At 35.2% G+C, this 26,615-nt stretch overlaps 1 protein-coding gene across 2 annotated transcripts; it reads left to right on the top strand.

The window, feature by feature from the left end:
• Positions 1-371: 371 nt before the first annotated feature.
• PDCD4 (programmed cell death 4) lies at positions 372-26,310 on the top strand. Of its 2 annotated transcripts, none has more exons than XM_057736650.1 (12): positions 372-496; positions 4,758-4,864; positions 9,831-10,133; positions 11,672-11,766; positions 12,837-12,950; positions 15,119-15,340; positions 16,890-16,987; positions 17,900-18,014; positions 21,861-21,968; positions 22,215-22,325; positions 23,034-23,173; positions 25,568-26,310. In XM_057736650.1, exons 2-12 carry the CDS (start codon positions 4,822-4,824, stop codon positions 25,626-25,628), a joined length of 1,410 nt encoding a protein of 469 aa, XP_057592633.1. In that variant the 5' UTR covers positions 372-496; positions 4,758-4,821; the 3' UTR covers positions 25,629-26,310. The 2 variants fall into 2 exon arrangements, with proteins under 2 accessions (XP_057592633.1, XP_057592632.1); XM_057736649.1 differs by having other exon boundaries at positions 420-555.
• The last annotated feature ends 305 nt before the right edge of the window (positions 26,311-26,615 follow it).

Genomic DNA, 26,615 nt, shown 5'->3' with positions numbered 1-26,615 from the left:
AAGGAGTGAGCAGGGGCCAGCGGGAGAAGGAACTGGAGAGGTTAAGGGTATGCCTCTGAGGAGTGTCTGGAAATGGAGGCAGGGCCCCTCAGGAAGCCTCTGCGTCGGCCGAGTTTGCTGACCGGCCTGTGAGGGGACTGGGGGAGCAGGCCAAGGCACTGCCCTTTCGCCCACGCTCCCACCCCGCCGCGCATCCCCGCCTCCCCGCCTCCCCCCACTCCAGCTTCCCGCCCGGCTCCCGCTCCCACTCCGGCTCCAGCCAGGCCCCGGAGCCAGACGCGCATGCGCCCTTCCGCGCCCTTGCCCAGCTTTCCACGTTTCACTTCCCTCCCTTTCCCTCAGCCGCTCCCGCTCCACCGCCACGATTGGCTAGAAGACCTCCTAGCCTCGGCCAATAAACGCCGACCTGTCGCCCCCGTGTTACTGGGTAGAACAAAACAAAAACAAACAGAGCTAGAAGGGCCAGAGAAGCTCCGAGGCGGCGGCAGAGGCTGAGGTGCGGGGTCGAGGCCGGTGGACCAGGGGCCTGGGCGAGCAGCGGCGGCGGCCCGAGGGGTCAGTAGCGGCGGCGCGGCTCGCGCGCTTGGAAGCAGTGCGCCCGGTGCCGCAGCCCCGGTCTCTCCCCGGAGGCAGCCGCTCGTTGGGAGGGGGAGGGGGCGTGGAGGCCGCGACCGGGTCCGGTCTTGGCCGGCGGGGAGGGGTCCGCCGCCTTCTCGGAGCTCGGCCGTCCCATCCGCGCCTGCCCCAACGCCCCGGGCTGCGGGGAGTCGGCCCCGGTTCCCTCCATCAGGGCCCCGAGCCCGGAGCGTGGCGGCGCGGGCCCGCCCCCTGCCCGACCCCCTCGGGGTGTAGAGGCGGGTGCGCGGGGCGCCCGCCTGTGAGGAGCTCCTCGCCCCTCACAAGGCCGAGTGTTCGTTTTCCTTTGCGGGTGGGCGTCGGGAGGCGGGTTTCTGGCCTGACTGAAATCCTGTGAGGAAGGTTTGCCCGCTCCTCGCCCGCGACCTCCTTGGGGGCCCCTCTGGAGAGGCGGCCCTGCGGCCCGGCGTTCCCAGACGCGGCCCTCCGCCCGCCCTCCGGAGTCCAGGCCCGGCCGCCCCGGTCCAGCATCCCCCGGGGATCGGCCTGGAAGGGGGGCTGCGAGAGTCCCGGCCTGCGCGGCGGGGTCGGGGTGGGGGGGAGGGGGCTGCTGGGAGGCGGACACGTGCCCTCCGCTCGGGCCCTGCGCGAACTTCGAGGAGCCCCTCGTCGGGTAAAGGGTCGCTTGCTTAGTTTAAATGAAATCTCCCGGAGGAAACAAAGGCAGGAAGGGAGCCCCCTTTCTGTGAGACGCTTGCTGTGTCGGCTGCATGTGTCGATCTGGTGCTGCAGTGTGCACGGGGAGGGTTTTGTTTTTTTGTTTTGCGAGAGCTTCGAAACTGTCTGCAGACGTCAAAATCGCCTGTCTCCCCATGCCCTAGTGAGAACTGACTGCGCAGCCAGGAACTGTGTGATATCTACAGATGATTAAAGTGATTAAAAATGCAGCTTCCTCTGGGGGTGGGGCGGTGGGGGGGAGTCACCGCCTGTTTTCCCTCGCATTTTCACTTAAATTTTAGAATTTTGGCATTCTTGCTAACGTAAGGCTTTTTAGGAACCACCATTCACTTTTTAAAAAAACGACCACCGCAGATGTGTTGTAAATTTAATTATCGGTGTTTATGCCCTTAACTTTCCTTTATTATAGGTTTATTAAACTCCTTAATATCTCAGCAGGTATCTTTGAGTTATATTTTGATTGGTTTTCTCTTGTAATGAGAAAGGAAGAATAGTTGCTAGGAGTGCGAAAATAAATGATATTTTCTCTCTTGCTCATTTTTGCATCATTGTGGTTGAATGCTTTTAAAGGTGAGTTTAAGTGGCTAGTTAGGTGTGATTGTAGCCCTGGAAGGAATACAAGTACTTTTCTAGTTAACAAATGGCCTAAATGTGACTCCAAAAAAATGGCAAAGCGGTTTATGAGGTATATTTCAGGAAATAGATTTTTGGGGGGAGGTGGGGTGGGAAAGTGAGGCTCTATCTTTTAGGGAATCCAGTGGCAATTGAGTACTTGTGATTGTATGTTTCTGTGAAACGCATAGGAGAAATGGAAACAGTGTTTAACTTAAGCCTTAATTTTGTCTAACTTATAGTTTTTCTTATAGAAAATTAATTTATAGTTTAGTATGAAGGATGTGGAGTTTAGATTTTTTGCTTTACAATTTCTTAAGTTTGGGGCAAAAATCTTAAGGATTGTTAAGTAAGTGGCAACCCTCATTACTTTGAAGAGAGTAAAAACATGGAACATGTCTTTATCCTTCTGTAAACTCTTAAAACATCTGTGTTGCTCTCAAGTGTGCCTGAGTTCTTGAATGTGTTATCATTGCCAAAAGACCCAGATAGGGCTTTTTGTTGTTGTTGTTGTTATAGTTATTTAACAGGCTTGGTAAGCTATCTGTAGTCATTACCTAATAATTTTCTTTGCCTGAATGTCTATTGTGTAATAGTTTAGATATTATTTTTAGTGTTTGAAAAGTACTATTTAAAAATTTGTTATAACAGTAGGAGCCTGTGCTTTAGTAAGCTTCTTTCTGTTAACCCTAAGAAAGAATCTTCCTGTGGAATATTAAAATCTTGTATTGAGCTTGTGCAAACAGTAGTGGGTTTAGAAGGTCTGGGTTCTAATCCTCATTCTTCCCATGAGCAGCTCTCTCTCTTTGGAGAGATCACTTACCTTCTTTGAATCTGTCTAGTTGTATTGCAAAGTGTAGTTCCTACCTTAAGATTGTTCTGAGAGATATATTAAATAATGCATGTAAAATTCTTTTCCAAAGTTATAAAGGGCTTTTAAAACATCAGTTATAGTCATTTCCTTTAATAGCTAGGTTCTGCAGAAAGTATTCTCTTGAAGATTATACTTGTATCAAGAATGAAAAAGATCTTTTAAATGTAACTCTAAAGATCTCATACACATATCATGTGACATTTTTGCTTTCCTATAACATGTAATTCATATATTGAAATGAAACAGATATGGCATTTTCAGCCCTGAAGACACTAAATGTTTAGGTTTGCAAACTATTTTTGTTCGTATACTTCTTTCTTTTTTAACAAAAATATTTATTTATTTATTTTGACTGTGCTGGGTCTTAGTTGCGGCCCATGGGATCTTTAGTTGTGGCCCGTGGGATCTTTAGTTGTGGCATGCATGCGGGATCTAGTTCCCCCACCAGGGATCAAACCCCAGCCCCCTGCATTGGGAGCCGCGAGTCTTACCCACTGGACCACCAGGGAAGTCTCTCTGTGTATTTATTTCTAAGGTTCATTTTTTTTCCTCCTAAATCTGAAGTTAGTAGGAGTTATGATATTGAAAGGTATTTATATAGAATCACATACATCTGTCTGTTCTGAATAGAATTAGAGAGTGATCTCACCATTTTCTTTTGAAACAATGTGATAGCATCTTAGTAGCCTAAGGATTATATCATATTATGAAGTTTATAATTTCAGCATATCGTATGTGTTTATTTTTGTTTTACAAAATAATACTCTTTGGAGAAAAGAGCTATAAAACTTATAAGATGTTAGAATGGTATATATTGAGAAATTTAAAAGTTAGTTTTCCCTTTGAGTTCCAGGAGGCATCATATTGTTTTTCTAAAATGACAACTTAATAGTAGGTTATGTTATATGAAAACTAAATGCTTTTTTGTAATTAGGTTATTTGTCATTCTTATTGTGTACTTTATATCTTAAAAAAGGGCACACTGCTGGTGAAATGATGATAAATGACTGGATGGACTTAATCTACCCTATGTCACTGAAGCAGATAAATACTTAAGTACTCTAAGCCACTGTTTAAACAATATTTGCAGAGATTCTGAAATTGCATTTGGTTACACCTTCTGGTGATAGTTTTTATGAAAATATATTTTGATAGTCTTTTTTTCAAATAACAGTTTATTTTTATCGCTAAATTGTCTAAATAAAAGGTAACTGATTTCATCAACCAGAACCTCCCAGCAGTAATAATTTTTAAGCCATTTTGAAACCATGGTCTAAAATACTGAGATGCTAATGTCATTGTACTTATTCTTTTCTTAAATAAGTAAGAGTTTTTTTAAAAATGGGTTTTTCAGATTATAATAATAATGCTCTCATTATAGAAAATGCTGATTTAAAATTTTTTTCCCCATCTCAAAGTCTTATAACAGGAATTATAGATGCCTGGGTGATGAAATGGCAGATTTATCTGCCTTCAGATATGTTTTAGTGTGAAAAATGAGACAATCAGGTCTAATTTTTTTTTTAACCAAAACTGTGTAGTTTGCATTTTAGAGTACTAGTTCTTATAGTTCATTGGTGACAAACTAATCAATATCTGTGTATAGCAGATTAATTATGAGGCCTGGTATTCCTAAAAAGTTTGGAATACGTATATACTCTAACTTGAAATAAGGATGTATAGCAAATATATCTTTTAATTCCAGGTTAAAAGGGATGCTTTGGCACATCTAGAAATACAGGCTTTTTTTTTTTTTTTTTTTGATACAGATAAACTTATCAAGAAGGTTGAAACCAAACATTAATTAGGGGAAGCTATTTGAAAATAAAGTGAATGCTTTAGGAAAAAAATGGAATTATGTGGTGATTTTTTTTTTTTAACTGAGTAGGTAAATTGAATTTACTTTAATTATATCAGTTTGGAAGATGTTGAAGGTTTTTTTTTTCTCTTTTTAAAGAAATACATCCCAAAGGAAGAGTTCCATTTGGTAATTTAGTCAGTGCGAGTGAGATTAAGGAGCAATGGATGTAGAACACCAACAAATACTGAATGTAAACCCTACCGGTAAGTGATAATATCCTGAACCTTGACTATATTGTGAGCAAGTTTCAGGCCATACCAAATTTTATGAAAACATCTTTACTTTAAAAAGCATCTTACTCATGCTGTAAGAAAGCAGGTTATATTTTTAAAATCAACCTTGTGATTCTTATTTTTATGAAATTCATCACATTATATTTTTCTGCCTGTCCCTTCACATTTTATACATTTATTCTCCATTATTTATAATAAACTATATGGTATAGAAGGGAGAAGAATAGTGAACCTGCTCATTACTATTTTCACATGAACTAGTGAGTTTTCTATAGTATAAACTATTATTGGTATCATTGATATCGTTCCTAACTAATAATTTATAACTTGTGTGCATTTTCTCTGATTTTCCATGATGCTTCAATAGTACGTTATTATCATAAAAATGGTTTTGTTGAATAGATGTCCAAAAGCTAAATAACATCATATCATTTAAAATGTATATATAGCTTTCAGTATAATCTTTGTAGAGAGTTAATTAGGATTTTGAAGTATTCTCAATAGTGAGAACTTTTCATGTTGGTACATTTTAGATAATTGTTTGCTTTATGATTAATATTGAAAAAATTTGTATGTAATTTAAATATATTTAGCATATTTCATTTTTTAATACCACAGCTTCATTTTTTTCAGTGAGTTTAATTCACTGTTGTGTCCAGTTATAGATACAGTTTTCTTTGATCTGAATGTACACTTTAAAGTTGAAACTTCATTGCTATTTTGTATTTACGGCCTAATTTAAAGTGTGCTAGAAAATTATAGTTGAAAAAAATTACTATAATAATTGATTATTTTGGTGCTGCTATATACAATAGCTGTATGAGTGCTTGCTTTTTAGGGTTATTAGTGGGTATCATGTCCCTGCTTCATTGAGGTGAGAATGGTAATAATAAAATTTAAGAATATATTTCACAGATAGGTAATTGTTTCTACTCTGCACTGTCTAGTATGATAGCCAATAGCCACATATGGCTGTTGAGCACTTGAAACGTGACTTATCTGAATTGAGATGTATTGTAGGTACAAAATACACAGCAGATTTCAAGAGACTTAGTATGAAAGAACGAAGATGAAATCGTCAGTAACTTTTTCTATTGGTTACATGTTGAAACGATATAATGGATCTATTAGATTAAATAAAATATATTAAAATAAATTTCACTTGTTTCTTTTTAGTTTTTAGTACGAACACCAGGAAATTTAAAATTATGTATCTGGCTTGCATTATATTTCTGTTAGACAGCACAGCTCTAAATTTTATACTTTTTGTTTTCTAACTGTAACAAGTCTTAGTTCTAATTTTGTTCTGATGCCTCTACTCAGTACTTCCTTAAATACTTCAGTACTTGGATGAGCCTAAGACAGACCTTCTTTGCAATAAATTCTTCCTGTAACAAATAGTCCAAGTCAGACAGAGTAGTGTACTAATTCCAACTTATACTTTTACCAGCTTTGTTACTTTGGGAAAGTGGGTTATTTGCTTTGACCTTGAAGTTTCTTCATGTATAAAGCTGGGATTATAAATACCCTCTTTATAGGTTTATTGTTAGGATTAAGTGAGATATCGTGCATGTGTGTCATACCCATAGCACATATTATGTATGTCACAAATGAAAATGTGCTAATGTTAATTATTATTATGTAACTCAGTAGACCAATAATTGAAAATATGATTGTCTGATACTGTGGTATAATGTAAGTTGGGTTGGTTATTGAGATGTCAGAGAATTCAGAAAGAAGGAATTAGGACACAGTAGAAAACAATTTTGAAGTCACCACATTCTGTACTCAGGTTATCTTTTTAATTTTGGTTTCCTTAAAGTCAGATCAGTAGTGGTTATGGAACCCCAAAACTTAAGTGAGTATGGATAGCAAAATATAAAAGAGCAATTGATGTAAACATGGGTTAAAAATTATAAGACCTAACATATTAAATATACCTAGATATGTCTGCTGCTGCAGGTACATAAGCGTGTATTTGAAAGGATATTAAAATAGTTGAAGAAAAGAAACTCAAGTGTAGGAAATATGATTAAATCGAATAGTACTGTGAGGGGCATTTTAAAGCATTTTACTATGATACTTCTAAGAGAGGCCTTTATCTTATAGTTGAGTTTGGTAGCTCACGTTAATTGTAGAATAATGAAAGCAATATGTTAAAGGTAGATGTTTAATGTTTTCTTCAGTCACCCACTCTTATGTGAAACACCATCTGATTTGTCTGATCTCTGGTCTTTCCTTCTCCTTCCTCTTCTTTTTTCTCTTTATATTCACTCTCTTGTTCCCTGTTTCTTTTTTAAAATTTTTTTCTAATTTATTTTTTAAATTTATTGGCTGCATTGGGCCTTTGTTGCTGTGCGTGGGCTTTCTGTAGTTGTTGCCAGCGGGGGTGACTGTTTGTTGCAGTGCGCGGGCTTCTCATTGTGATGGTTTCTCTTGTTGTGGAGCACAGGCTCTAGGTGCATGGGCTTCAGTAGTTGCGGCACATGGGCTCAGTAGTTGTGGCTCTTGGGCTCCAGAGCGCAGGCTCAGTAGTTGTGACTCATGGGCTTAGTTGCTCTGAGGCATGTGGGATCTTCCTGGACAGGGCTCAAACCCGAGTCCCGCGCATTGGCAGGTGGATTCTTAACCACTGTGCCACCAGGGAAGCCCTGTTCCTTGTTTGTTTAGCTGTCACCACTCTGCTGTACTCTAGCTTTGTGTTTTCTATAGTTATAGTCATCTAAGATTCAAATGCGGGTTTGAATCCTGATCACAATCCTTTTTAGATATATAGCTTTTCTGTGAATCATCTTCTCTCTGAAAAATGAGGTTAAACAGCTTCATTATAGAGCTTCATGAGGATTATAGACCATGTATGTGAGGTGCTTGGAACCTGATATCTAGTAGGTAACAATACTGATGGTAATGATAGAAGTAACATGACTACTGCGACTACTGCTGGTACTACTATTAGCCATAGTAGTTTATTTATGGTTATGGTAATGTCCCAAACTGACCCTCCTAACACTGGCTTCCTTTCCTAATCTAAAAACTTTTAAAACACTGTTTTATTCTTTATTCTGTTTGAAAGCCCTTTTCTTTGAAGGTGTCACTTTCTTATTTACCCCAAAGTTATTAACCTTGTCCTTTCCAGTTAGTTTGTGACTGAACACTGCAGCATTTTCTTAGCTGGTCTCTCATACACTCTCTTTTTTCTGATATATTCTGTATTCCTCTGACAAACTAATTCCCCCATCATCTACCTACGATATCAAATCTAAGCTCTGACCGTTTGAGTGTGGGAATGGTCAGCAGCTATTCTAGTGATTGGGGCAAGATCATGAAGGACCTAACATTACAAGGTAGATTTTACACTTTATGTCGACCCAGTAGGAATAGCTGCAAAGGGTTTTCAGTGGGAGAAAACCAGTCTCCATGTAGTTTGAAGAATGGTTTGAAGACTGAAGGCAGGAGACTGCTTATGAGCCTGCTGAAGTAATTTGGCTCTACTTAATGTTTTGTTTGTTTTTTGATTACCACAGGGTTTGTTCCTAACTTTTATACTTTTTGCAAGAATTGAAAAGATTTGAACACATCTGTCCTTTTTATAGGTTGATTTTAAAAAGTTTTAGTTTCTACATGTTATCTTTAAAAAGAAACATGTTAAAGCCCATGCATATAGACTTGACACATCCTAATTACATTTAGGAATATTGAGGGATTCAGCTCTGAGTTGAGTTAGCCATGATGAACAAAACTTGGGTCCAGGGGTGACTAATTCAGTAGCTTTCTGACTTAAAAACTTTTCAGAGTAAAGCCGAGTGTCTCCATGTCATTTGACCTCAATTGACATTTGAGTTGATACTATAAAGGATACTCTGCTAGGTGCTGAGGATACAAAAACATACAGTATAGGCATGATTCCTCTTTTGAGGCTTATGACTTATTTGGAAAAGCAAGACTGTTATATAAAAAGAAATTAAGTGATTTCCGTGATGTGGTAAATGAGCAGTGTGTGAATGTTACCGTGGCTAGAATTGTTAGGAAAGTTTTCATGGAGGAAGTAAGACTTGAGCTGTATATCCTAAAGGATTTTGGTAACTAAAAAGAGCAGTGAGGATGACATTCCAGATGTGGGACCATTGGGAACTCCAAATACGTTGCTGTCTTTCAGGGGATAATGTACAAGTCTTATACAAGGCTGGAACATTTTTCGGAGAATGGTAAGTTGTGTGAGTCAGGTTTGGAGAGATGAGTTAGAACTTTGAGATGATGGCTTTGAAAGCAAGCTTTATCTTTGAAAGCAGTGAAGCATGAGCAGTTTTGCCCAATGGTCATATATAATCACTTATTTGCCAAATGCCTTTCAAGCTCTTTGAATTAGTAATATTTTCTAAGTGTCCATAATTAATCATGAGATATTTGGCAAGTTATTTAAACACCCTCAGCCTTAGTTTTCTTATCTATATAAATGATGTGATAAATAGCTTTCAAACTTGTGGGTAAATGGCGAAGTGCCCAGCCTAGTGCCTGGTAAACAATAGGCGTTCTGTAAATATTAGTTTATCTACCTTCTCTCAAGAGCCTTAGTCTCTTCTTACTATCTCCAACTGCTTGACTGTCTTAGCTCATAAAAGTCTCAGAGCTCTTGTACTGTATTTGGTGTTTTTGTTAACATAGGTTTTATGATGTAACACATGAGATAACATGCTTTCAGTCAACTTTGTTCATTAACATTCAGTGCTTTAGTTTACTTTCCATGATAATGTGAAAAATAATCCTAATTAGTTGTCATTTATTACACTGAGCCATATGAAATTGCCAATATGCGACTGTCACCTATAAAAATGAATTTCATGTGATTCAACTTAGTATAACTTATGGCTGTAACTGGTATAGCAGTAGATGGTTAAAATACTTACTTAGAATTTTTTCCCTTCATTTTCTTTTTAAGATCCTGATAATTTAAGTGACTCTCTCTTTTCTGGTGATGAAGAAAATGCTGGGACTGAGGAAATAAAGAATGAGATAAATGGAAATTGGATTTCGGCATCCTCCATTAATGAAGCTAGGATTAATGCCAAGGCAAAAAGGCGGTTGCGGAAAAACTCATCCCGGGACTCTGGCAGAGGCGATTCAGTCAGTGATAATGGAAGTGAAGGCCTTAGAAGTGGAGTAACTGTACCAACCAGTCCGAAGGGAAGGTTGCTAGATAGGCGATCCAGATCTGGGAAAGGACGGGGACTACCAAAGAAAGGTTGGTATATACCACGTCCAGAGAAACAAATGGAGAAAACAGCATCTGATTCTTTTCCTTCAGTTTCCTTGTTCTAAGAATGAGAGAAATTTAAACAATGATAATGTAAGGTTTTATGTGTTGTATATATTTTTACATATTAATAATCTGAGGACCATCCCGCTTTTCCTTTGTTGAGCCTTTTTTTCTTGTTTGAGTAGGTTTAGTTTGCTTGAGCAGAACTTTATCTCATATTTCCAGCAAAATACACACCAGTGTTTTTCACAGTTATGAATTGTACCTGTATTCTCTAATTCTGCTTGAAAGAAGTAGGGTTAGAAATTCATCATATCTGCTATGTAATGAATCTCATTATGTCTGTTGTTAAGAATACATGGTGAGTATAATTTGATTGGTAATATCATGGACTGAATTTTAATAATTTCGTAGGTCTGAGTTCTTTTTAGCTCTGTTTATTTTGGGTACTGAAGTGGAGTGGTCTTGTTTTCTGCTGTATCTCCAGTGCCTGGAGTAGTGACTAGCATTGTAGGTACTTAAATATTTGTTGAATGAGGGGTCTGTCAGCCTGTGTCTGTAGTAGAATTCTGATGCAATTTGGAGATTTCACGAGCTTCCAAATGGTGGGAGCTTCAAATTATGGCCTGGGATTCTTGTAAAATCTTTTTGTGTCCTGTCAAAAATTGTATTCTTATTGAATGACTCTGCAAGCATTGGCTGGGTCAAAATGAAACCTAGTTATCAGATTCTACCTCTGGTGGCAAGAATTATACTCTATGTGTAAAATAAAAACCTCCCCCCCAACATTGGTGATAGTGTAAAGTTCTTTAAAAATAATGCAATATATTGAGCCTTATAAAAATAATTTTAGTAAGTTTATTTAGTAAAGCAACTTTGGAAGTTGGAGTTGTTAAACTTCTGCTGGTGAATTTGTATGTAGAGAAGTAGAAAGATGCTTAAATAGCAATTAGTTATTTGTAACATATGTCTAGTTGTATTTGTTTCCTTTTATATCTAAAGAGAATTTGACTTTAAAACATTTGATGGTAGTCGCTGTACTTCTTTGTTGAGTAATTTCTCTGTTGTTGAGTTTCTGTGCCACCTCTTACTGGATCAGTATATTTCTTTTTTTGTTGTTGTTGTTCCCAAGGTATGTCAGATAGAATTTAGAGCTCAACTGCAGTATCACCTGCCTTGAGGTCACCGCTACAGCTATTTTTCTGATTTTTTTGGTTTGTTTTTCTTTTAACGCATCTGCCTTTTCAGCTTTAACTTTGTAGGCTACTTCAGCTTGTTTTTTTGGAAATAGGTTATAACATACATAATACCTAATCATTACTGAAAAAGCAGTGATCTGAATAAAAAGAGGTTTAACGTATAATTCTCAACTGGCCAAAAAACTAGCATAGAAATTAAAGTACAGTTTTATAACTGCTATTGAATTAACACCTGAATGTCTAGAATTATTTCAGATTTCAATTAAAATTTATGAACTATGGGACAGTTATGCTCTTTCTTTTCTCAATTCCAAACTTTTTCAGGTGGTGCTGGAGGCAAAGGTGTCTGGGGTACACCTGGACAGGTATATGATGTGGAGGAGGTGGATGTGAAAGATCCTAACTATGATGATGACCAGGTATGCGTATTTTACTTTCTGTAATATATACTTAAAATTATAAGCTTTTTGACCTTGTATTTGTACTATACTCATATATTTGTCAAATCATGTATTTTGTATCTATACTCTAGACCATTCAAATTATGTATATATAATTTTATTTAAAATCTGTGTGATTATATAATATGTATATAATGAGTGTGTATATGTATGTACACATATTGCATTATATATATGTATATATATCTAAATCATATATATATTCAGTACTTTCCGACTGTTTAGGTTAATTTTGGATTAACCAAGTTAACTGATAGTAATGTATGCATAATTTTCACTTGGTTTCTGAATTTAATAATTAGACATGGAAATATTTCTAAGAAACATGAAAAAATATATTTTGAAACCAGTAGGATTCAAGTACTATAAAATCTTAGCTAAGTATTCTAATTTTAATAAACAGTCTTGAAAGACTTGAAAGTGTATGTTATTAGACTGAAGCCAGTCAGAAGTTGTATAGAAACATTTCAGGGCTTTTTTGCAAAGAAGGGGAATAGAAGATTATTGGACATCTTATTCTTTTTGAAATTTCAGCTAAGTAGTGCTTTCCCTTAGAGATTTTTGGGTTACTACAACATTGATTTTTGCTATACGGGCTTTTTTATTATGATAATACTAATCATGAAGGCTTTGGTTCCTGCTGTTTTGCTTTTTTTTTTTTTTGAGTGAAGTTTTAATGAAAATACTAGGTGTGACGGAAAGCCATCTTAAAGCTTTTTCGTCACTGAAGCGTTGGATTTGTGGGAGAGAGAAAAAAATTAACAGACGACATGGGGGATCAAGAGCAAGTCATATATTTGCTGTAGTTAGTGGTTTTACTCTGTATATTGGTTTATTGTATTTAGATTTTATAAAAGAACGGTGACATAGATTCTGTTTTTATATAAGTTATCAAAGCATGTAGCATATCTTTTTCTTCTCCTGAATGGGTATTGCTAACTAGTTGGAGTATAAAATTATGAGACAGTTTCAGTTTATCTGAGTATTTTGTTCTTTAATTTATAACTTTCTGCCCTTTCCCCTTCCAGGAAAACTGTGTTTATGAAACTGTAGTTTTGCCTTTGGATGAAATGGCATTTGAGAAGACTTTAACACCAATCATACAGGAATATTTTGAGCACGGAGATACTAATGAAGTTGCGGTAGGTTTAACGTTACAAGTATATTTTATTTAATATAGGAGAGCAGACGCTGTTAAAAGCAAAACGTCATATCCAGAATGATCTTTGATCACTGAAATAGTTTAAGCGTTTTCTTATGCATAAGTGAATTTCTAACTAAGAAATGGAATAAAATTTTATTTAGACCAGTTCTTAGCTATTTGGGATCTGATGAGAACTATATATGCCATTTCCTTCTCTGAAAAATGGCACAACACAATACTTTAATAATTTCTGTAATTATAACATTTTTATAATTGGTAGTTTATAAAATATAATTTTAACAATTTCAAGGCATTTATGGACCTTCTGAAACGTCCTCAGGGATCTGTTAAAAATGCCTCCGTTACGAATACGGGGATATGTGTATAAAAAAACAGATGATTGAACTTGGTGTACCCCCCCCCCAAAAAAAAAAAAGAAAATATGTATAATATTTCTATATATGCTTAATGTTGATTATGAAATAAATGTGATTATACAATTAAAAAAAAAATGCCTCCGTTACATTTTTTTTTAACATTCATTTCAATGCTTAGGAGTAGAATAAAATTTATCCGTGTACTCTGTCCAAAAAAGAACACAGATATAAAAGTTTGGAGAAGAATGCCTACAGAAATCAAGAGAACAAATGTGTTTTTGAAGCATAATTTGTATGGTAGCATTTACTGTGTTATGAATTGTTCATAAGGTAAATCTAAAAGGGTAAAATTACTGGTCTAGTTTAGTAGTTTAGTATTACTGACTTAAAGTAATAAAATTGCATCTCTGTAAAAGACTTTTATAATTTAGATTCTTTTAATTCAGACTGGGCTTTCTCGGTTTGTCTGATAATATGAGGTTTGATAACTTTGTGTTTTTTAGGAATAAAACAAGTGTTTGTTCAGTGGATACCATGTGGAGGTATCTGTAAAGATTCCTGCCCTTTTGAAGCTCAGTAGAGTGGAGGAAATGATACATGAAATATAATGTGAAACATTCTATTATAGAGGAAAAGTTTAGCCAAGTCCTGTGAGGGCAGGGACTTTGAAGTCCTCTCACCTACCTAGCATGGGACCAGTGGCATGCTATGTGTTTATTAACTGAGTAGTACTGTGAGCAATGTTAGGGAAGCATAAGATGGAGAGTAATAGATAATTCTGAGCCATCTAAGGATGGTTAGGAGTTTGCCAGTGTTAGATGGTGGAAGGGGCTTTTCCAGGAAGGAGGAGTATCATGTTTAAAGGCAGTGAGTTGTTCAAGTGCTGTCCAAGAAGATGAAATAGAGTGGGAAGAGACTACTAACAAGGACACCAGTTTAGTAACTTAACTGGTGTCCTTGTTAGTAGTTGTTACTCTAAATAACTGAGTTACAAGTTAACCTCTATGGTCATACTGCCTATATTCCACTTCCCACTTGGTCACTCCTCTGGGTGCACTCAGCAAATACTTAATTTTTCTGTGCTTTGATTATGGTGAGTATGATGATAATACCTCCCTCAAAGAGTTTTTTTGAGTATTAAATAAGATAATATAAACTTTATTTAATATTTAAACTTATTTAAAGTTATTTAATATAATACTAAGATGACTTACAATGCCTGGCACATTGTAAGTGGTCAATAAGTATTAGCTACTGCTATTATATTTTTTTGAGGAAATTTTACTTTATCCCAGCATTTAAAACAATAATCCCACTTAAAAACAGTGGTTTAAGATCTCACCTTAAATTTTATATGAAAGTATAAATATTTGTGTGAAGAGAAAGTTTTGAAGAAAAGTAGAATATAAACAGCTTATGATAATGTAAAATGAGTTTCCCTACAGATGCTCATAAAACAGTATTTCTAGAAACAATAGAGTATAAGTCAGAGGGTTAGTTAACTCCTAACACCAAACTTAGCAATATTATATAATTTAATAAACTATTTTAGGTGCAGTTCACATTCTTGAGTTTAGTGATGTTCAGACAGTTGAAGCTTGACTTAAAGTGGATCAGTATCTAATTTATATGTGGAAAAAGATGCATTTATCTTACCCCCAAATTTTGACTGCTTCTCTGATTATTTCTAGGCAAGGAGAGATAAGGATATATAGGTAATATCTTGATTTTTTTCAAAAATAAAATTAAATTGAACTGTAGGCAGTGACGTACTTTTTTTTTTTAATAGGAAATGCTAAGAGATTTAAATCTTGGTGAAATGAAAAGTGGAGTACCAGTGTTGGCAGTATCCTTGGCGTTAGAGGGAAAAGCTAGTCATAGAGAAATGACATCTAAGCTTCTTTCTGACCTTTGTGGGACAGTAATGAGCACAAATGATGTAGAAAAATCATTTGATAAGTTGTTGAAAGATCTACCTGAATTAGCATTGGATACTCCTAGAGCACCACAGGTTTGTATGATTCATTTTTTTGTTCATTCTCTCCGTCTACTTCACTTGCAAGTATAGAACTAATACATGCTCCTAGGAAATTTTATTAGATGAAAGAAGAAAAACTGGCCCATATTCCCTATCACACAAAGATAACCCTCTAATATTTTAGTGTATTTTTCCCTGGCTGTTTCCACCCCAACATGGTTTTTATCACAACATAATTTTATATCCTGCTTTTCCCCCGATGCTCTGTATAGTTTTCACATCATGTTTTTTCTGTCTGTATATTCTCTATTATATGTAGTTAAGCTGTTTCATGAGTTAGGATTTTTAAAAAATGTAGATTGTTATAATTGATCATTGAGCTTGCTTCACTAATGTTTATTATAAAAATAATCATAAATAAGATTGTTCCCTTTTGTAGCTTTGTGGGGAAATAATTAGAAAATTCATGACTTATGTATGCTTTTGTTTAGATTCTGTCCTCAAAGCCTTTTGCTTTTATTAGATTTAATACATGCTGACACTATAATATGACTTTCTGGTTTGAAATTGAAAACGTGTGAAATCGTTGCTATTTACCTGACCAAAGTTTTAAAGCAAGGTAGGAGCACTTTACTTAAACATTAATTTAGGAATAGAGTATAGGTAGGTTAACCTAAATGCTATTTCTCTTATACTTCCCTGTGACAGACAGTAAGTAGTCTGTGTTAATATTGAGCTATGATTCAAACATGAATTTTTTTTTATACCAATACCCATACTTTAAAAAAAACTGTACATAAGTTAATAGTCATTATAGAAGTTTTGAAAAATAAAAGCCAAAAGGAATAAAGGCCAGCAAAAATAACCACTGTTAAGTGTGTTAACGTTTTGGTGTTTAAATCTTCCATTCTACTTTTTTGAGGGTATATATCAATGTATGGTTTTTATATATCCTTACATTGTTTATTTGTTTTAATAAAAAGTGGAATCATACTGTATGCTACTTTGTAAACTTGGTTTTTCTTACACCATAAAATGTGGTAAACGTATTTGGCCACGTGGTGTACCATCTTACATAAATACCATTTAAGCACACCATTATTGTTAGACACTAAGTTTTTTCCAGTTTTTATAAGAAATAATGCTGTGAACATACTTTCAGAAAAGTATTTGTAAACAACTTTTCCCCATCAGATAAACTCCTTTAATCAGTTTTTTGAGAGACCATAGTCCGATTTATTTTTTTCCAAAAGAGAGGTTTTTCTTGACTACTAAGTCATTGACTTAGCAAGTATGCTATGTTCATAGCATATCATATGCTGTGTTCAAGGTGTTGGGGATTCAGTAGTGAGCAAAACAGATGTTTTATGCCCCCATAGCGCTTAACTTGAAAGTTAAGATGTGGAGTATATGCCAAGCATATCCAATAGGTGCTAAATAGGTGTTTTTTGAATATTCCAACATGTTTTAGGTATTGACTGTGTAGTTCAACCAGTCTTCATCATTCATGTATTTAGAAATTGTGTCCTGTAAAGGTTTATTTTAGATTTTTTTATATAGCTCTTTTTTTTTCTTATTATAGTTGGTGGGCCAGTTTATTGCTAGAGCTGTTGGAGATGGAATTTTATGTAATACCTATATTGATAGTTACAAAGGAACTGTAGATTGTGTACAGGCTAGGTAAGTAAATTAATTTACTACTTAGATTTTCAAAATAGGGGAAAGTTCTACTTGTTGAAATGATACTTGAATTAATCAGACATTGTGGACACCTATTTGTCATTTGTGTGTACTCTTTACCGTTAAAACAAAATTGAGAGATTCTTGACATAACAGAAAGAAGACTGTACTATAATGCAGAAGTTCTGGGTTTTAGCTAAACTGTTAGCTACCTTTATGTCAAACCACTTTTCTCTCGGCCTCAGTTTCCTTATTTATAAAATGAAAGGATGGAACTTGGAATGTTCTTTAAGGTCCTTCAGGTTTTAATGTTCTGTAATTATTTAATATTCTAATAAGATGGACAATATTAACAAAGGAGACCTATTTTCAGTTTTATATTTATCTGCTATAGAAATCTTAGGAAATAATGTTTTTCACTTTTGTTCTTTGGTATGATTATAAACTAAATGAGTTATGTTCTATGATTTTTCATAACTTCCTGGAAATTTAGATTTGGACTTAGCCATGTCTTAGGTTTTCACAGGTATGGATATTAATTTTCTAGGACTGCTTCAGGTCATAGTGGAATAGTTGCCCTGGTGGGAAGGCATGAATCTATGTAAAAGTTAGTTTTAGGTGAAACGTTCCTTCTCAGTGTAGATCAATTATTTTGTAATAATGTTAGACTTTTGTTGGCTGAGAAATGGAAATAAGTGAGTGAGAGAATATCAATATGAGAAGCAACATTTTTTGTTCCCAACTTTTTATTTCGAAAAGCAGTTTTTTTTAAGACACTTCTGAACTTTAGGTTGCTTTTATGTTATGTGAAAGCCTTTAGTGTATATGGCTTTTTCTCCCCTCAGCTTTATTCATAATTTGGTCAGTCTCAAGCATGTCCGTATGTCAAAATTAACTTTTTTTTTTTTGTAGAGCTGCTCTGGACAAGGCTACTGTGCTCCTGAGTATGTCTAAAGGTGGAAAGCGCAAGGACAGTGTTTGGGGCTCTGGAGGTGGGCAGCAGTCTGTTAATCACCTTGCTAAAGAGGTAACTATTGTGTATTGTCTTTAACTTAATTTATATGTATTCTTTAGGGAAACAAATTCTGCCCTCTAGTTGGTATTTTTGTGGACAAAAATTAAGTTCAGTCTTATAATTGCAAGTGGAAAATGAAATTATCCTTATATATTTGGCTTTATGCCCTTTTGCTATAAATTATACAGTAATTATATAGTCATTATTAAATTTTTATGGTTTCCGTGACTTAAAAACAAGACTGTGTTAAGTTAAAGAGGCTTTCATGAAATTAAAGGGGTTTTCATGAAGGCTGTGTAGGAACCTCAGAGGGCTACCTAAAGTCTTTTTCTTGGTATTTAAAAATTTTCAAACTCTTGAAATAAGTTTCTACTTTGTAGTTAATAAATGTCCATTTTTATAAGAGCAGTTTGAAACTGGATGGTCTGAGATTGTAAGTTATGCATTATGAACACTGGAGTAGATCAGAGTGGTAGATTTTTGTAAGCAAGTTCACTACCTGTGTGCATAGCTTTAAAAGAAAAAGTAGGGACTTCCCTGATGGTGTAGTGGTTAAGAATCCGCCTGCCAATGCAGGGGACACGGGTTTGAGGCCTGGTCCAGGAAGATCCCACATGCCTTGTCACAACTACTGAGCTTGAGTACCACAACTGCTGAAGCCCATGCCTAGAGCCCGTGCTCCGTAACAAGAGAAGCCACCGCAGTGAGAAACCCATGCACCTCAATGAAGAGTAGCACCTGTGCACCACAACTAGAGAAAGCCTGTGCACAGCAATGAAGACCCAACACAGCCAATAAATAAATTAAAAAAAAGAAAAAAGAAAAAGTGATTTTTGCATTAATACCAGATTTATTCTCTGTGCATTTTTTATTTCTGGCAGCAAAGTGGTATTCTATAATAAGAAACCAAAAAAAAATATTTAACCTTCTTCTTTGAAGATTTTTAAGAAAATCAGATTTATATAGTACATGTGCTTCTGATTTTTGAGTATAATCTTTTCATGTGACTATAGTTTTGATATTTAATAAATAGTTTAATGATATGTATACCAAGTGTGAGTGTTAAGGAGCTCAAAACATAGAGCTTTGACCAGTTTTGTTTTTATATATAAGGTAGATAAGTTGGTCGTGATTGCAATATCTGTTTTTAAAAAATTTTAGAGTTATTAGAATAATTGAGGTATAAAAACAGTTGAAATACCAGAGCAGTTCAGCAAGAAAATGAAGTAGAGAAAGTATATAAGTTGGAAAAGAAGTAAAACTATCTCTATTCCCAGATGACATGATCTGTATACAAAAAATCCAAGTGAATCCTCAAAAAAACAAAACTATTATAAAACACCCAACTATTACTAAGGGTGAGTCAATAATTATCCACACTCTGGTTATATTAGAACTGTTGCCCGCACTGTCTTATCTGTGCTTTCCATTCAAGGCTGCTGTCTCCCCAGTCACTGCTGTGCAGGTGTGAACGTGTTACATCAGTTCATTTGTAACTGCAATGCAAGCAAAAATGGATGCCCCACTTGTGACTGGCACAAAAGAGCAGCATGCAGTGATTCGTTTTTTGTGATTTGAGGGTATGCATGTCTGTGTACTTCTGTCCACACTGTCCGACACTCTGCAAAGACTTCGTTTTGAGGTGTTAAGGCATCCTCCCTAGAGGCCTGATCTTGCTCCATTGGATTTTCACCTGTTTGGTCCCCTGAAAGCAGCCCTATGAGGATGAAGATTCACTTCTTTTTTTTTTGTATGTCAGTTCTTACATGTTTCATTTCTGGGTCAATTTTTTTTTTTAATAAATTTATATATTTTATTGTCTGTGTTGGGTCTTTTTTGCTGTGCGGGGGTTTTTTAGTTGCGGTGAGTGGGGGCTTCTCTTCGTTGTGGTGTGCAGGCTCCTCATTGCCGTGGCTTCTCTTCTTGCCCAGCACGGGCTCTAGGCGCATGGGCTTCAGTAGTTGCAGCACATGGGCTCAATAGTTGTGGCTCATGGGCTCTAAAGCGCAGGCTCAATAATTGTGGTGCATGGGCTTAGTTGCTCTACAGCATGTGGGGTCTTCCTGGAGCAGGGATCGAACGTGTGTCCCCTGCATTGGCAGGTGGATTCTTAACCACTGTGCCATCTAGGAATCCCCGAAGATTCACTTCTGATGAAGTGAAGACAGCAGTGCATTTGCATCATTTGTGGCTCGCAGCTCAGCCTAAAACATTTTTTAATGAGGGAATATGAAAGCTTGTTGACAGATGGACAATGTGTATTGAAAAGGAAGGAGATTATGTCGAAAAATGATGTATTTGTCTTTTTTAAAAATTAAGTTCTACAGCCAGAGTGAGGATAATTTTTGACTCATCCTTGTATAAACGAATTCAGCACAGTTGCAGGACACAAGGTCAATATACAAAATTTAATTCTAGATCTTCTGTATACTAGCAATGAATGAATAATCTGAAATGAAATTAAACAATTGCATTTATAATAAAAAGATTAAAATACAAAGGAATAAATTTAACAAAAGAAGTGTAAGTCTTATACATTAAAAACTGCAAAACACTGTTGAAAGAAATTAAATAAGGCCTTTAAATAATTAGATATCCCATGTATATGGACTGAAAGAGTTAATATTGTTAGGATGATAATGCGTCTCAAAATATGTTGAGAAACTGCCAAACTATTTTATGGTATGTGAATCATCTCAGTGAAAAAATGGTCAAGGTGAAAATTGAAATAAAACTACCAATATATGAGTTTGAGGTTGATATTATTTGGATATTCATTTATTTTACATGGAAGGATGAGTTGGACAGAGAGGACTTTTAGAAATATATACATGTATTTATAATTTATCATTCTCAAAAATGCATGGAACCCAGTGGGAAACATTTAAATACTTAAAGTCACATAACAAAGTTAAAAAACTAAGTGATGTAATTTAAACAATATATTAGCTTATAATTATAAAGTGAAAATACTTTATTCACGTACCATGCTTTAAATATTTATTTTCCTAAAGCATAATAGGAATTATTCATTAAGATGTATTCGGTTGATCAAATTTCACTTTACTTTTTGTGGAAATATATTATAGAAGTTGAAAGTAGAGCATACTTACATGAGATTGTTTTATTCAGTCAGCCAACATTCATTGAGTGTCTGCTAGGAGCAAAGATGATTTTAACAGGCAGTGTATGGGGGAGAACATTCCTAATTGAAGTTCTTGTGCTGAAAAACTTTTCCTCTTCTTCTCTGGAGCCATAGATGTGTTCAACAGGAGAGTTAAGACTTGCCTCTTTAGATATAACTAGAAGCTGAATTACTGATGAATGTTTTAAATAATGGGCCTCAAATCTTCAATTGTAGAGAAAAAACTACTTTGGAAATCTTTGCCCTGTCTAGTAAAACCCTGTTATCTCTCATTTTTTGGCTCCCACTGCAATATTATGGTCATCCTGATGGAAATGAGTTTGCACCCCTTTAAAAATTCATTCTGAGACTTTCAGTTAGTGCCCTCTAGTGGTATTTAAGGTCTCTTGTTTTACAGGGAGCATTGAAGCATCATGGTCGTAACTCAGGCCAAACCCATCTTATTTAAGTCTACTCGTTGATCTCAATGGATTATTAAAAAACACCGAAACACTGCATTCCCTTCATGACTATGAACTTTTTAAGATATGCGGATTTTCTTTTTAATTATGAAAACATTTTGTTATGATAGTGTCATGTCGAGACTTTCTTAGATAACTTTGTGACCTATTTATCATGTAATATATTGAGATGAAGGTAAGTAAATCCTTAGGCAAAACAGAATTTTTTAAAGATCAAGAACTATAATATATCTCAATCTTTAAATCTAATAGATTGATATGCTGCTGAAAGAGTATTTACTCTCTGGAGACATATCTGAAGCTGAACATTGCCTTAAAGAACTGGAAGTACCTCATTTTCACCATGAGCTTGTATATGAGGTAAGATTACTTTGACATTCCTAAAAGAATTATTACGTGTTCCTTTTTGCACCACAGTGACTTATTGCTTCTTTAATAACATACATTTTTGTTTTCTTTTTATAAGTTTTAATATTAAGGGAGAGAGTTTTACAATTTTTATGATTATAATTATGTATTAGAGAAAAGAGTTATGATGGGTTTTAGGAGCAGTTTCTTATGTGAAAAATGAGCAATAATTCAATCATTCATTTATTCAATTTTTAGGCCATTGTAATGGTTTTAGAGTCAACTGGAGAAAGTACATTTAAGATGATTCTGGATTTATTAAAATCTCTTTGGAAATCTTCTACCATTACTCTAGACCAAATGAAAAGAGTAAGTATAACATTATTTTGACCAGTTTTTAGGCTTATATCTTAAATATATGATTGAACACAGATTATGAATTGTTAATGAAATTTTCTTTTAGATTTGTTTAGTAATATCATGCCCATGTATCACATATATTATATGTGTTTGTGTGTGTGTATATATATATATTTTAATGGTACTGTTTATGTTTGAACCTCTTACAGCCATTTCCTGGAAAGTAATAAACACTTCATTATTTTTTTTAACCTGTATTTTGAAAAATGTGATATGTGTGTGTTCTTCCTCAAGAGTTCTAAGATACGATAATTCCTTTTTTTTTTTAAATCTAGAGAGAAAAATGCACTTTCAACAGATTTATAAAGTACTTAACTTATTCCTACTTAAAATTGTATGCATTGTTATTAGATTTGGGTGAGGTTATTCCTTGCCTTTTATTTTTTAAAAATGTAGTAAATGTATTATAGAGAAGTAGATGGGGAAAGAAATGTGTCCAATGTCTGCCTGAAGCTCTTTTGAGAGAACAGTTTTAAAGAAAATATTCTGTAACAGACATACTTAATTACTCTTTGTACTTTTTCAAGGTTCAGATCTGATTTCAGTCTAATTATATGAACCTTTGGCCTTAAATATAGACTGATAATAGTGATGGTTTGTATGGCATTATGTATTTTATATGGGTTAACAATTCTGAGTATAATTCCATTGTTTTAGGGTTATGAGAGAATTTACAATGAAATTCCGGACATTAATCTGGATGTCCCACATTCATACTCTGTACTTGAGCGATTTGTAGAAGAATGTTTTCAGGCCGGAATAATTTCCAAACAACTCAGAGATCTTTGTCCTTCAAGGTACTTTGTTTATTACTTTCTCAACATGAAATACTGGGTGAGGTGCTTGGGAGGGCTATGCTAATTTTATGTCATTCCAGCTGTGTCTGAAAAATAGTAGTTATCTTCCCTGAAGTCACTCACCAGTGAAAAATCATCTGAATTTGTGGAGAAATAAGTGTGAAGCTTATTTTGTTCTCTTGTAAATCTGTGCAGGACGACCTCATGAAGCCCCAGTTCATTGGGAGGAAAATAATTTTGTGGAGCAGTTCTGTGTACCAGGCTCTGTTCTAAGTAGTTTAAATATAACTTCAGAATAGATATCATCAGTAAGATGAAAAAATTGAGGTTTATGGCAGTGTAATGTACCTTTTCTAAGGTCACACATGGTAATAGCAACCAAGGATGAATCCAAACTTTTTCTGGCTTTAAAGATCTAGGCTTATTCCTGTACTTCATGTGGGTTCCTTTTGCTTCCTCATAGAATGGAGAATTGGGGCTGATTGGATTTTACCTCTCTAGTAAGTGTGTGTGTGATTATATATGTGCTACTAGGTTCAAATTCTTAAGAAGTTGATGAATTTTTTTTATCATTAAAGCTTATAATGAAATTTATATTATAATAGATATAAAAATTTAGTAACAGCTAACCTTCTTGTGTGGGTCTGTTTTATATTTTAAGTTTTTGTAACTTTTATCTGAAGAAGTTTCAATCTTGATGATTTTTTGGAAGTGCATTGTGAGAACTAAATCTCAAAAAATACTTCCTGATAGTGTCCTTTGCTCTACAAAGTTCAGAAGCCATTGAGAGAGAAGGAGAAGACAGTGGTGGAAGATAATGGCTTTGATAAAAAAAATGTTTGAAAATATACATCTCTACTTGGTGGTGGCACCATTTATGTACTAATGTGCCAAGTGGTATATATACATCAGTAAAAACTGTCAACTTTGGCAAGGGTTTTTACTACTTGCTGCTTCATTTCCAACCTTGACCTCTTAATATTATAGTATGAAGCCTTTATGTTCAGGAAAATGTAGCTGGTTTACATTTAGACTTAGTATGAAAAGGGGTTAACACTTTGGCATTGACTTTTTAAAAAAGTTTTCCAACTTCTGTTCAAAAGTCTAACTAGTTATTTCTATTGTGGCTTTACTTTCAAGGATCATTTGAAGAGAGATCTAAACTTTCTATGTATTCCATAGAACTTTCAGTTTTTATCCTCTTATCCTTTTGCTTATTTGGGCAAAGTGTACATTTGTGTGTGACCTTGAATGCCTGTGAGTATTGGTCTAGGGTCAGCGAATAATAAGGGCTAATCTTGCCCAAGCTCTGTTTAGCACTTACTGCTTTAGACTGCTGTTCAGCTATTCCTCTTGGGCTACTACATGTAGCTAGTGTGTGGTTACATTATAGAGGAAGGCCTCTTGTGTTTGAAAGAGCAGAAATCTCAAAATGGGGCATATACTAGAATTAACTGGACTCTGATTTGTTTTTCCACATTCAGGTTATGGCTTTTCTGTATCTGAGAAAAAATTTTAAAACATTTTTAAACATAGATATTTTGATAGATTCTGTAACTCTGGTTTGCATAATTCCCAATCATGTTGGTGTTTCTTATTTGGTTCAGTGTTTAGCTTTCAAATAATAGTAATAATATAGTAGAAATAAATACAGGCATACCTCATTTTATTGTGCTTTGCAGGTATTGTTTTTTACAAATCTAAGGTTTGTGGCAACGTTGTGTTCACAAGTATGTTAGTGCCATTTTCCCAACAGCATTTACTCACTGTGTCTGTGTTACATTTCGGTAGTACTCTGAATATTTCTAACCCTCCACCAGCAAAAAGATTAATGACCTGTTAAAGGCTCAAGTGGTAGTTAACATTTTTCAGCAATAAAGTATTTTTTAAATTATGTATATTGGGTTTTAAGACATAATGCTGTTGCACACTTAATAGGCCACAGTATTGTGTAAACATAACTTTTTATGCAGGAAACCAAAAAATTCATGACTTGCTTTATTGTGGTTTTGCTTTATTGTGGTGGTCTGGAACAGAACCCTCAATAATTTTGAGGTGTTTTTATTAAATTTCCAAATAGCATAATGTTTGCCTTATTTATATTTTAACTTTTTTTTACATGACTTCATTTGGACAGTGAATTTATTTCAGTAATTAAGCTTTTATTTAACTAAAAACTGCTCAGATGAAGCAGATCATTTGATATGTTCTAGGATATGTAGTAGGGAAAATGTTTTCAGAAGACTTAGAGGCATGCTGACTTTTTAAAAATTTAAATGACACTAAAACCCTTCAAAACTTAATGAATAACCAAAAAAGACGAAGTTTTAAATTATCTTAATTGACTAGTCAGAATTTGTATCTGTTTTCATGTCTGTGTTCTTTTCATTACAGGGGCAGAAAACGTTTTGTAAGTGAAGGCGATGGAGGTCGTCTTAAACCAGAGAGCTACTGAATATAAGAACTCTTGCAGTCTTAGATGTTATAAAAATATATATATATATCTGAATTGTAAGAGTTGTTAGCACAGGTTTTTTGTTTTTGGGGTTTTTTTTTAAGCACTTGTTTTGGGTACAAGGCATTTCTGAAATTTTGTAAACTTACATTTAAGGGAAATTTTTAAAGGAAGTTTTTTTCTTTTTCTTTTTTTCTTTCTTTTTTTTGCGGGTGTAAAGGAGGGACAGAAAAGTAACCACTTCTTAAGTGGAATATTCTCATAAGCTGCCTTTTGTAAGTGCCATGTTTATGACCTAATCAATCATTCCAAGTTTTGCATTGATGTCTGACTGCCACTCCTTTCTTTCAAGGACAGTGTTTTTGTAGTAAAATCACTGGTTTATACAAAGCTTTATTTAGGGGGTAAAGTTAAGCTGCTAAAACCCCATGTTGGCTGCTGCTGTTGAAATACTGTGCTTTGGGAGTAAAAAAAAAAAGTTATTTCTTTGTCTTAATTAAAAAAAAATGAGTTAGTTATGACGTTTATTCATCTTTCCAGGGAACATATTGCTTGGTCTTAAAGACTAGACAGCTAAGTAAATGGTGGCTGGAACATCTATTTTTCTACAAAACTGGAAAAGTGAACCCGGTTCTAAAAGAATGTATGACAAAATAAAACATGTGAAGCAGTGTTGATTCTTTATTGGGAGTACATTTATTTTAGGTCTTTTAAAAAACATATTTCACACAACAAATTTTAAATTATTTACAAGAACGTATTTGAACCTAGTGAGTTTAACTTTGCTCCTGGCAGACTTTTAAAACAAGAGTACAGTACTAAAATTGTTTTAATATCATAGTTGGGAAATACTTGCATACTTCCTTGCTTTTTGATCTTATCTAGAGCTTAATGACATTTCTAAAACTATATATATATATCTTTCATAATTTTTAAGTTCTTTTACTTAATGCCTGTGTTATAAAAAATTTTTCAATGACTCGAAGT

The sequence above is a fragment of the Hippopotamus amphibius genome, chromosome 5 (assembly GCF_030028045.1).
Source record: "Hippopotamus amphibius kiboko isolate mHipAmp2 chromosome 5, mHipAmp2.hap2, whole genome shotgun sequence".
NCBI lineage: Eukaryota > Metazoa > Chordata > Mammalia > Artiodactyla > Hippopotamidae > Hippopotamus > Hippopotamus amphibius.
This window is presented reverse-complemented; position numbering and strand designations above follow the sequence as displayed.